The sequence below is a fragment of the Neofelis nebulosa genome, chromosome 18, assembly GCF_028018385.1.
Source record: "Neofelis nebulosa isolate mNeoNeb1 chromosome 18, mNeoNeb1.pri, whole genome shotgun sequence".
Taxonomy (NCBI): Eukaryota; Metazoa; Chordata; class Mammalia; order Carnivora; family Felidae; genus Neofelis; species Neofelis nebulosa.
Window position 1 is genome coordinate 1,891,611 of NC_080799.1, and position 12,372 is coordinate 1,903,982.

Genomic DNA, 12,372 nt, shown 5'->3' on the forward strand with positions numbered 1-12,372 from the left:
ATCCGAAGCCTGTGGACCCATAGACCCAAACCTCCAGGGGCCACTTCCTCCTCGCCAAGGCTTCTGTGCTTCCCTAGACAGGCCAGGCCCAGTGAGTCCCCCTACACACACACACACACACACACACACACACACACACACACACACAATGGAGAAGGAAACGGGTCCTCTGAGAGATTAGGCTCTGTTTTCCCAGAGCAGGGGGCTGCTCCGATTGACCTCTTTCAACTCCTTTGGCTTGAGTGCACCACCCTGCTGTCTTAGGGTCTCTGAAAGGCATCAAGGAATGTGTGTCCTCCTTCCAAGGAGCCTCTGTTGTGGCACAGAGGAGGGACAGAGATGCGGGGGGGAGAGAAGAGCAGGTTTAAGTCGACTCTAGAATTCGCTTCCAGTCACCAGGGAAACGGGCTGACATGGTGGGCCATGACCTGCCTGTCCCTGGAAAGGTTTAGGCGGGGCCTGGTCCCATGTATTCACTAACTTAGCAGATACTTATTGGTGTGTGCGATGTGCCACGCATTGCTTCAGGTGCGAGGAATCCCGTGGTGAGCATCCCGCCCAGCTGGCTGTGTCCTGGCACTGAATGTCGGCGGGGGGAGGTTGCTGGGGGCCCTGTGACGTGGGAAATCCCGGGACCACAACGTGCCACTTGGGATGGAGGCCTGGAGAGTGAAAAGGAGCAAGCCAGGCTGAGTCCTGGGGCAGAGCGACAGGGAGGAGCTGGTGCAAAGGCCCTGAGGCAGAGACAGCACCGTGAGTCCCAGGATTGGAAGAGACAGATCAGCAAGGGGACAGATGAAGCCAAAGGTGGGGGAGGGGATCGCGTTTGTTCTCAGCTCTTGAGTTCAGGGACCGGCTACGGTGGAAACCCGTATGACTCTGTGGCCCCTGCTGGGGGGTGATGTCTCTCGCTTGTCCAAGTCTCTGAGTGATGTTCCTCAAGTCCATTGTTCAATTCTCCACTTATTCATTCATTCAGCAAATATGCCCAGAGCTCGCTGTGCTCTGGGGCGGCCAGGGCTGGGTGCTGGGCTGAGACCTGGTCCCCAACCCCGAGAAGAGGCAGTGTGACGGGGTTGGGGAGTAGAGGCAAGTGGAGATCAGGGAGGCCTTCCCAGAGGAGTTACCATCTGAGCTGAGGGACCGGCCACGGGACTGCCCCGCTACAATGGGACACAGTTACAGACAGGCCAGACAGGCACCCACACACGGTGTGCAGAGGGCAGGGGGGAGTCAGGACAGAGGAGGGCGTGCCACCCCTACAGCAGGACCCTCTGAGATCACAGCTCCCCGCACCCCCTTTCCCAGAGGGGAGACTGAGGCTCAGGAACGCAGTGGGTCTGGCGCCCTGTGGTCCGAATTGCCCCCTGGCAGCTTGTAGCCTGGAGTGGACGAAGGGCTGATTCAAAGCTGACTCAGCTCAGACCAGCGGTTGAGGGGCAGAGTGTGTGTGTGCGTGTGCGTGCGTGAGATCTGTCAGACCTGGATTTTTTGGCTTCACCCCTCATTTGCTGAGCAAGCTTCGTCAAGTAACTGGACCTCTCTGAGCCCGTTTGGCCCAGATCTTGAGAGACAGCGTGGGCCTGGCCCTTGGTAGAGCCCAGCAAAACTCGCACGCGGCATCTGACTCTGAGCCTCAGGCCATCCCCGGGCCCAGTGCTTCCCCCCCCCCACCCCCAGGAAAAGACAGCCTGGCATCGTCTTTTACTTTTTCCCCCTCCCACCGTGCATTGCTACTGGGGAGACAACTCTTCCCCATGAGGGGCGCCTTTTGTCTGCAGGGAAACTGAGGCCCAGAGAGGGTGTGCAGCCAGCTCAGGTGTCAAAGCAGGGGCCTGGCACCTTGAGCAGGGAAGCCGCCGTCGCTGGGCACAGAGTCCCCAGGAGCAGAAGCGGCCTGGCCCGATCACAGATGCAGACACGTGGGTGACCCCCTTCCCGCCACCCCAGTCCTCCCCAGGGTGCATGTTGGCCTGCCGGCCCCTAGCTTCCCAGTTGACACAAAACACCAGGCCTCCCCCAGGCGGGGGGCGGGGCGGGAAGGGGCTCCTGGGCCAGCTGGGCTGTGGCCACAGGCAGGGAAGTGCACGGAGACAGGAAGGAAGCAGCGCCCCTGGAGTCTGGGGCCACCATTGTCTCACCTGGGGGTGGGGGGGCCGAGACGGCCCCTCAGCTCAGGACGGCAGCGAGTCAGGCCGCTGGGCTGTCCCCTCTCTGGGCCCCACCCCGCTGCCAACTTCTCCACACTAGTCTCAGTGTCCCTGTCTAGAAAACCTCAGAAGGCCAGATGCACGTGGTGTCTGGAATTCTGCAGCAGGTGACAGTCTGACAGGTGCCGGCCAGCCAGCCAGTGCTTCTCCTGAAACAGCTCATCTGAGCCTCCCTGACGATTCCCTATGAGCGGAGGGCCCCTGTTGTCCCCCGAAGTTCAGGAACTTGCCCAAGGTCACACATCAGGGCAGCGGGGCTGGAACTCAGATCCAGGCAGCAGGTTCCGAAGTCCAGGGCCTGAACTGCTCAGCCTTCCTGTCTGCTACCCTGACCTGCTTTTCTTTAAATAACTCGCTGGTACAGGCTAATTACTTGTTAAGCCTCATCCTGGGCTGTGACATCACCTATTTAATTCAGAGAGATGGGTAAACAGACAGTAGATAGATGATAAATGGATAGATAAGGAGACGCATATATGCATAGATACGTAAATGGTAGATAGAGGAGCTGGGTCTGAAGCCAGCCCTGGAGGACGGCCAGCTGCACTCAGTGTCCCCAGACGCGGCCCTCCAGGGCTCCCTCCCTTCCTCTCCCCCTCTGCCCCCCCCCCCGTTTTCACACACACACACACACACACACACACACACACACACACACACACAGCAGGGCTGGGAGCACGTCTCATTTCCAGGTGGGACGAGGAGAAACAGGAAAGACTCCTTCCTTCCCCACAACAGGAAGCAGGGCGAGGAGGCTACAGACCTCCCAGCAGACTGTCCTCGCTGGGCAGGATGCGCCCCCAGGCTGAGCCACAGGGCTGCGTGCCCAGTGGCCTTGCAAGGGCAGCTGGCCAGGAGCCCCCTGTCCTCTGATGTCATCTGACACCACTCCCAAAGGAAGAGGGGAAGAGGCGAGGGGTCAGACCATCCCCAGGGCGGAGGTCTCGGGGAACACCCCTGCCCCCATCTCGGGGGGTGTCTAGAGCTGCACCCATCACCCACCTCACCCCGTCCCATCCCCCTTATAGCAGCCAAGCCCCTGCAGCCTGCTCAAACTTTATTGAAGGTGGAGGTGGAGTGGGGAGGGGCCCAGAAGCACAGACCACCAGCCCCCCCTCCTCCCCCAGGGTGGGCTCCAGGGACAGGAGACAGCTGATGGCTTAGGCTCCTTCCGGGGACTTCAGGCGCAGCTCAGTGGCCCCCATCCCTGCAAATATCCAAGACACCCGCCTCAGACCCCAGCGCGGCCTCGGGGGTGGGATGTGGACAGGGGGCCCTGCCCCCTCGGGCTTGCAGAGGCGAGGGGCACCAGGGCCCGGGGGACTAAGCCCACAGCCTCCCTCCCAGGCTGATGGGGCCTGATGGGTCCTGGGGACAAGGATGCCCAGCACAGTCCCTGCTGAGCTGGGCAGGGGGCGGAGCTGGGTGGCTGGGGCGTGCGGGTGCATTACCACCAACTCAGGTCCCTCCTGGCCAGCTCCACCTGGGCCAGGCGGTGGTCACTCAGCACCTGTACCCGGGTGATGCCCGCCAGCGGCCGGTGGCGGTGTGCGAACTGTAGCACCTTGTGGTCCTGGGCGTGGACGTGGAAGTGCTCCGCATCTGAGCTCACCTCCATCTGGGGACGGGAGGCCGGTGACCCACGGGTCCCCTCACCAGCCCCATCACGCAGGCCGGCCCCGGATGGGAGCTCTGGGCCCCCTCCTCTCTCTGAGAAGTGCTCCCACCCACACCCAGCAGTGAGACTTCCAGCTGGCCGTCTCCCCGTCAACATCCATGATGAGCCAGGGGCACAGGACATCTGGCGCAAAGCAGCCGGACAGCCCAGATGCCTCCACAGGTACCCCTGAGCCCGGCCCCCCCCCCAGGGCTCCCTTAAACCCACGGGCCTCCCCTCCCCTGCCCCCGGCACCTCAAAGGGCTCCCCCAGCACCAGCGGGAAGACGCCAGACACCTCCTCCTGGCCCCAGCGGCCACCCTGGAAGGTGTTGCCCACCATGGTGGCGCTGGAGAAGCGGGGTTTGACGTGGAAGGCAATGTCCCCCGCCTCAGACAGGAAGTTGATCTCAAACCTATGGGGGTGTCATGGGGGTTGTGAGACAGCAGACGGCTGGGAGGTCACCCACCCAAGGCCAAGGGGGGGCCCCCGGGGAGGGCGGGGCACCTTACTTGTCCTCTCCAGAGTCAGAGTGTCCCTGGACCAGCAGGCTCCAGCCCGGGGCCAGGCCCCCTGCACAGAAGGCTTCAAACTGCGTGCAAAAGGGGGGGCAGGGTGTACCCCACTTGTCCAGGGGGCCCCAGCATGTGCTGTTCCCCAGGACCCTGGCTCTCTGAGCAACGTTCCTTCCCGGCGGGAGGGTGGGGGCCCTCCCAGCCTGCAGGCCTGGGGAAGGACGCCGGGGACTCGGGGAGTCTCCCCCACCCCCGCCTGGGCCCGCTCCCTTCTCACCCACCTGCAATGCCATCTCACCGCCTTCTGCGCGTGGGGAGCATGAGCGAGGGCATATAGGCAGGGGGGCGGGCGGGCTGTGCGAGGTGTAGGAGCCCCACCCCTGGGACGGGCGACAGGAGGCTCCGCCCCGCCGTCCCACCCCCTGCTTCGGTCCCCATTATCAGCAGGTCCGTCTTTCCAGTAAGAGAGACAGGGTAGCTGGCCCTGGCCCCCTCCCCACCCCACTTCCCTTTTTAGGGTCCTTCGGAGGGGTCCCAGGAAAGCGGCTTCTGCCCCCACCCCCAGCCTCTTCCTCCGGGCTCCCAGGGACCCAGACTCTCATCTCTGCTCAAGTGAGGTGGGGGGAGGGGAGGCAGCCTGCCAAGCCTGCCTGGGTCTTCTGGGGGCTGAGCCTGTGCCCCCCAGCCCGGCCCAGCCTCCCCTGGCTGCCCGCTGCGGCCTCCAGCTGGCCCCATGGGGCCCTGTGCTGGGATTAGGCTGGGGCTGTGGTCAGCGCATTCCAGGGCTCTGGCCGATGGCGTGGGGAGAGGGCCTTTCCCACACCCCGGCGCCCCTCCTGGCCTGGTGCCCCAGCCCCTATCAGCCGAGCTGGGGAGGGGGCCGGACTGGGATCCCCACCGAGCATGTCGGGGGAGACGGGCGGGGTCTCCCCAGGCTTTCCGGGCCCCCGTGCGGCTGCCCGGCTGGACTGTCCAGGGAGCTGGCCCAAAGAGGGAGCAGGCTGGGTCCATGGAGCACGGGGCTCCGCGTATGGTGCGCGTGCAGGTGGGTGTGCAAGTGTGTGGTTGCGGGTGAGCGTGCTGTGAGTGTGCAAGCATGTGGCGTGGGTAGGTGTGCAGGTGAGCGTGCGAGTGTGGTACAGGTGAGCATGCAGGTGAGCGTGGGATCCTGTGGCTGCGCAAACAAGTGTCCGGGGATGTGTGTGCCCATGCGTGTGCGAGGTGTTGTGTGCGAGGGCACACGTGTGTGGCTCTGCCGTTTCCCTGCCCAGCGCGTCTCGGGGGGCCAGGCCCTCACCTGGACGCCCAGTCCCCCGGGGTGACCCAGCGCCTGTAACCCCCCGGTTCCCACCCTCCCCCTGACCCCTGGGGGCCCCGCCTGGCCTCCCCGGGAGCTGGCCAGGCCTGGTGAGCGAGGCGATGCTAAGGCAGGGAAGGGACCCGGAGGCGGCGTGGGGCACGGGGCCTGCAGGGGGCAGTCCTGAGCAGGGAAGATTCTGCCAGAGAGCTTTCCTGCCTTGGTGTCCTGGCTCTGACACCCTGCCTGCTGCCGCAGACCCCGCGCACCTGCCTCCACACAAGGACCACAGAGAAGGGAGACCCCTCCACAGTGGCCCGGCCGGAGGGTGAAGCCCAGTCCCGCCTCCCCTCCTCCATGTCCTGTCCCCTGTCCATGGGATGCTGGGACTGGGCGCTCAGGGGTCCAGGACGCTTGAGCTAGTAGCCCCTGGGCCTCAGTCTCCCCAGCTGTGCACTGGTCTCAGCAGTCCTGCTCCGCCTGCCGACCTCAGCTCTCTGCACCTGTGCCCTGGTGGGGGCAGGGGGTCCAGAGCAGCTCTGGCCGGACACAGGAACCTGGGCCATTGTCGCCTTACTTTGGGGTCAGCAGGGGCACTGATGGCGGGACCTTGGGCGTCAGCTGCCTGGAGCCCTTGCCAGGCATCAGGGGGCCTGTGAGCAGGGCTCGTCCCCCAGAATCCCTGCACAGAGGCCTGGGGAGGGACCCCCCGCCCCAGGGGTCCCTGCAGCCCCGTCCCTCCCTGAGTCTCGGCCTCCCCATTTGGGCAGTGGGGCTTTGCAGGTAGTGGGCGGGGGAGAGGGCCTCGCCGGGGCAGGGGACGGAAAGAGACAGTCGCGAGCTCTGGTGTGGCTGGCCCAGCCCTGCAGGGACACCCCAATGTTGTGGAGTCCCGGTCAGACGACAGCCAGGCTTCGGGGCTCAGGGGCAGCCGTGGGAAGTGCCCCCGCCCTGACTTGCTGGCTAGCGGGCCTGGGTGCTGTAGCCTGGGCCCTGGGAGCAAACAGACCTGCTCCGCCAGGCGCCACCCCTCCCTTTCCCGGATGCGCGGTTTTGCCCCAGGGTGTTGTTGACTTTCCTCGGGCTTCAGGAGGCGGCAGGATCTCCAGCCAGTTAGGAATTTCACCAGGACTCACAGCCCCTCATCCAGGGGGATGGGGAATGTCAGGGTTGGCTTCCTGGAGGAGGGGGCACCTCGAGCTGGTCTTGAGGAATGAGTAGCACCGAGAAGGCAGCACAGGGACATCGACTCAGGAAGGATCTGACCCACCTCGGTGGTCCCAGGGCCATCGGCACAGGTTCCACGGGACAATTTGAGAGGGCAGCACACCCTCCTTGGGCCTCCTGGAGCCGGGCATCATTGCGTCCACTGGCGCAGTGGACAGACCACTGAAGGAGGCTCCCAGAGCCCACGGAGAGGGGTGGTGACGCCAGAATGTGGGTGCAGCCTCCGGACTTACCAGTCCAGTGCTCCTTCCAGAGCCCCATCCGCTTGTGTCCCCGCCCCCACCCCAGCGCCAGCACCCGGCCGAGCCCACCGGTGGGTGATTCCAGGCATGGGGGGTCTCCAACCAACCAGGCCAGGCCGCCCTCCCATGACCCCCACCCCATCCCCAGCCCGCATCTGGAACCGCTCGCTGGTGGTGAGGTCAGCACGGAAATTCTCAGCCCCCGCCTGGCAAGGGCGCAGGGACGGCACTGGAACCGGGCCACTGGGCTTTGGGCTGCCCTCCCCCTGGTTGGGTGCTTGCTGGCCTTTAGCACATAGCGGCTGGCTCTTTCCCTCTGGGTCAGCACCTCTGGGTCAGCAGGGAGACCGAGCCCAGCACGGAGAGTGAGGGCAGTCAGGAGGCACCGTGCCACCGTTGCACAGGTGGGGAAACCAAGGCCCAGGAACCTGCGCAGGCAGCAGCCTGGGGCACCGAGCGCCGGCCTCCACTGCCCCGTAGAGACCGCTCGTAGGCCCTGCTGGAGGCTGGGAAGGGCTGACCCGGGGCTGACAAGGACCCCAGGGCTCTCGGGAGGGGACGGCAGGGTGCCCACTCCCTGGGGCTCCCTTGCCTGGCCCTCTGGAGTCCCCTACCAGCCACGCCAACCACTACCAGCCCCGAGTTCCACACTCTCATGGCTTAGCTGCGTCCCCCCTAAACCCTCCTGGCGCTCTCCCTCCTCTGAAATCACTCTCACTCAGGACGGTGGTCATTTTCTCCCCGGGGCACTCAGGGAGGCCCCGCTGAATGCCAGGAGGGAGGAGGCAGGTCCTCCCACTGCCCCCGGGCACACACGAGATTCTCCGGAAATGCAATGACCCCGGGGACGGAGGCTCTGGGCCCAGGGAACTTAGCCCGACCGTCATGGTCGCGGTGGCTGTCACTTCTGTGCGCTCAGTGCTGTGCTAGGCGCCGGCCACTCTGCCTTGCTGCCTTGCCACCCCCTCGCCGCTGATGGAGGGAGGCAACTAGCTGCTCATTTACTTGCTCGCGACACTTACTTGCGGCAGGTTCACGACACAGACAGGCAGACACAGTCCGTGCCCTCACAGGGCTCCTGGTGTCTGTGGGAGGTGGTCAGGCAGCAAATGACACACCCCCCGTCTCTTTATCGAATTGTCTTCATACAGGATCCTAAGGGAAGTTCTGAGGAGTGACAGTTGTGTACGGGGAGCAGGGGTTGGCCTGATACGGAAGGACTGGAGAGACTTCCCGCAGGAGCTGATATCTGAGCTGAGCCCAGAAGAGGAAGGGCTCACCAGAAGAAGGGATGGGGGGTGGGGGGAGAGCGTGGCCAACAAAGGAAACAGCATGTGCAAAGGCCCTGGGGAGGACAGAGCTGTGGGAGTGCGGAAGGGCCAGGATGGGGCTGGGGAGGCATGTCCCTCCCGGCCCCACCTTTGCTGCCTGGCTGGGGCCCAGCCCTTCCCAGCCTCCCCTGCTGGGCACCACTTTCCCTTCCCCTAACTTGGCGGGGCACTGTTTCTGGCCAAGCCGCCCACCCGGTGCCTGGCCATTGTCCCTGTCTCCTGCTTCCCGCCCTTGAGTCTCTTATCACCCAGAGAATCTGCTCGTTTGGGGGCATTTGGGGGCCGATAATGTTTTACTGGAGCCAGTGCCGCTCGGGCTGTCCTTTCTGACGCCACCCCTCCTGGCCGGTGGTGTCTGAAGGGCACTCAGCAAACGTGGCCTCCCTCCTGCAGGGGCCCGGGGGGCTGCCCCTCCTGTTCCACACCTTTCCCTCCACAGTCTCCAAGTCAGGGCAGACCCACCTGCTTGTGACAGACCCCTTTCTGGGCCTCAGTTCCTCCGAGGTTGCCAAGTGGGTCGTGTGCTTGGCCCGTTTGCTCGGCCAGGGGACAGAAGCGAGGCTCCCTTTGGCCCGGTGGGGAGGGGGGAGAGGATGGCTCTGTGGGCAGTCCGGGCCGCTGAGATACCAGCTCTGCAGGTGAGGCTGGTGTCGCCCTCTCCCCAGCGGGCCTGAGCCTCGGGCGGCGAGTGGAGGCGCCCCGCGGGGAGGGCAGGACCCCCGTCTACCGGGAACCCAGCCCCGGCCAGGCCTTAGCCCCCGCGTTCTCACCACCCCCTGCGAGGGGAGCACCCCTTCCTCTCTCACTTCCCATTTCACAGATGTGACAGCTGAGGCTCAAAGGGGAGGTGTGACCACCCAGGTCCTCGCAGCCAGGTGCCGCTGCAGAGGGGGGGGCCAGGATTTGGGGGGAGGACAGAGCCTCCCCCTGCGTCCCCCACTCATTTTCCAGCTCCCACAGTGAGGCTCCTTGGCTCAGTACCCATTCCTCCAAGTGCGTTCACATCTGTTCACAGCTCTGCTGGAACAGGGTCTCCGTTTTACTGACGGGGAGACTGAGGCCACCGTGCCCGTGTCCCTGGTGGGTCACTGTTGCCAAAAACCCTCAAGGGGTCACGTGGGAGCCCCGTCAAAAGGATGTGCCGCAGGGACCGTGAAAGCCCTCGGTGGGCCGCTGGGGAGCGGGGGGCTCAGGCAGAGGCTTCCCCGTGGCCCCGGCCCGGGCGGGTGGGGGCCTCGCTGGCGCTGCGGGAGACTCTTGGGCCTCGACCAGCAGTGTGCCCGCTGGCAGCCCTCTAGAGGGAGCTCAGCTGGCCTGGACGGGCCGCCAGAAAGCCTGTCCGGGTGCCGGGGGCCCTCGGCCAGGCGTAGGAGGCCCTGTGCCGGGCAGCGGCTGGGGGCCGGCCGTGCGGGGCGGCGCGGGGGGCGGGGGGGGCATCTGGCACGGAGGGGGTGCTGTGATGATTTCTCCAGATGGGCGCTGGGCCCCGCCGCCCCGCAGCCCGGAATCGAGGGAGGGAGAGCCAGGAATCCGATTAGATGAGAAAGCGGCCCTGTGGGGTGACGGGGCTGGGCCACAGGTAGCCTCAAGGTGGGGGGTGCAGGAGCCGCCAGGGGGCAGAGTCGGGGACAACCAGGGGAGCACGGGACACCGGGTGTGGGTTCAAGCCCCCGCTTTGCACAGAGGGGGCCTCGTCATGCTGCCGTGTGGCCTGGAGTCGTGGTCCCCCGTGGGTGGGGATGATGCTGGGGGAGGGGCCCAGACCCCACAGCTCCCCTTTCCTCATCCCCAGACGTTGACAGAGCATCTGCTTCGTGGCCTTGTGGGGGGCAAGACAGTCACGTATTGCAGCGGGAGAGACGGGTAATAAATAGCTCAGCAAGTACATGGAACCTTCTAGGTGATGGTGTGTGCTAGGACGCAAACAGAATAGGACAGTGGCACAGAGCTGGCCGGCCTGTTTGGTAGCACTGACCACCAGCTGAAACGGGTTTGCAAGATTCAGGGCATAAAAGAAAATCTCAATAATTTTTATACCGGTCGCTTTTTTTTTTTTTTTTTAATGTTTATTTATTTTTGAGAGACAGTGCGAGCGGGGGAGGGGCAGAGAGAGAGGGAGACAGAATCCGAAGCAGCTCCAGGCCCCGAGCTGTCGGCATAGAGCCCGACGCGGGGCTCGAACTCACGGACCACGGGATCATGACCTGAGCCGAAGTCGGACGCTCAACCAACTGAGCCCCCCAGGTGCTGATCACTTGTTAAAGGAAAATATTTTTGGATACAGTGGGTTAAATAAAATATATTAAAATTAGAGGTTTCTGGCTGGCTCAGTCAGTTGAGCATCCGACTCCGGCTCAGGTCATGATCTCACGGTTCGTGGGTTCGAGCCCCACCTTGGGCTCTGCGCTGACAGTGCGGAGCCTGCTTGGGAGTCTCTCTCTCCCTCTCTCCCTGCCCCTCCCCTGCTTGTGCTGTCTCTCTCAAAATAAATAAATAAACTTTTAAAAAATATTAAATTTCCACCTGTCTTAAAAACTGTGTTTTCGGGGCGCCTGGGTGGCGCAGTCGGTTAAGCGTCCGACTTCAGCCAGGTCACGATCTCGCGGTCCGTGAGTTCGAGCCCCGCGTCAGGCTCTGGGCTGATGGCTCGGAGCCTGGAGCCTGTTTCCGATTCTGTGTCTCCCTCTCTCTCTGCCCCTCCCCCGTTCATGCTCTGTCTCTCTCTGTCCCAAAAATAAATAAAAAATGTTAAAAAAAAAAAAAAAAAAAACTGTGTTTTCAACTGGCCGCTAGAAAACATCAAGTTACATTTGTGGCTGGCGTTCTGTTTCTACAGAACAGTAAAGAACGGAGGTGGTAGGAGGGGAGTCGTGGGGACACTGGGGCCATGGCTGGGAGGGAGCTCTCAGAGGAGGTGACCACTGCCCTGAGACCTCATGTTGAAAAAGACCTGGCCCAGGAGACTGAGGAGGAATGAGCCAGGCAGAAGGAAGTGTCTGTGCAAATGTCCTGAGGTAGCAAGCAGCTAGGAGGCCGGCGGGGCCTGAGCATGGGAGGGCAGGGCAGGGGCGTTGTGAGGCGAGATTGTGGAGGTGACTGAGGCCACATCTGTGGGAGGGACAGACGTGTGAAGATCCTTCAGTGTCCCCCCAGGGCAGGACCAGCTGGTAGGGAATGAGTTGCTCCGGTCTGCCCCCACCCTGGGACCCTCTCAGGTGGGCCCCTGCCACCCTCTCCCCCAGACACCAGGCTGTGTCCCCACAACCGCTACACGCCCCCTCCCGCTCAGGCTGACCCCTGCTGGCTTCCAGCGCTCCCGCCAAGACTCGGGAAAGGCCCAGGGGAGCCGCCAGCTCCCGAAATAACCTCACACCAGTTCCAGGACATCTGCAGAGGGGCGGAGTGCTGGAACCCAGGGCTGGGAGAGCCCTCGCGGGGTGAGGGCTGGGAGCGGGGACAGGGAGAGGGGGACAGCGATGCCCAGGGACACCCCCAGGCCAGGCGGGTCTCCGGGGGGGATGCACCCCTGAGTGGAGGTCTGGAAGGTGGGGCCCGGGTGGAGGATCGGGGCCAACACGGGCCCCCTGTGGGGCCCTCCGAGGTCTGCATGGCCTGTCTCCTCGCCCCCCACCTTCCCAGACGGGAAACGGGTGCACAGAGGCCGAGCATTTGTCTGAGGGCCCCGGCACACGAGTGGCAGGCCAGGCGCCTTTCCCTCTGTGTTCTTCGTACACTCGGTCACCTCCCTCCCAGCTGGCCAGCAGGCTGACAGAATGTTCTCCCCCTGCCCTGGGTCCCCAGAGGGCCGGGACTGTCCTCTGATCCATGTGGCTAGCGGTGGCCGAGGCTGTGGAATTTCCCCAGCCTGAGGAGCGGTGGGGGCCGGGGAGAGC

At 64.0% G+C, this 12,372-nt stretch overlaps 1 protein-coding gene across 1 annotated transcript; it reads right to left on the reverse strand.

The window, feature by feature from the left end:
- Positions 1–3,250: 3,250 nt before the first annotated feature.
- Positions 3,251–4,675, reverse strand: GRIFIN (galectin-related inter-fiber protein). The gene is made up of 4 exons (XM_058711885.1): positions 4,380–4,675; positions 4,123–4,282; positions 3,662–3,828; positions 3,251–3,417 (listed from the first exon to the last, which is right to left on the reverse strand). The coding sequence occupies exons 1-4, from the start codon at positions 4,673–4,675 to the stop codon at positions 3,402–3,404; spliced, it is 639 nt and encodes a 212-aa protein (XP_058567868.1). The 3' UTR covers positions 3,251–3,401.
- Between the last annotated feature and the right edge of the window lie 7,697 nt (positions 4,676–12,372).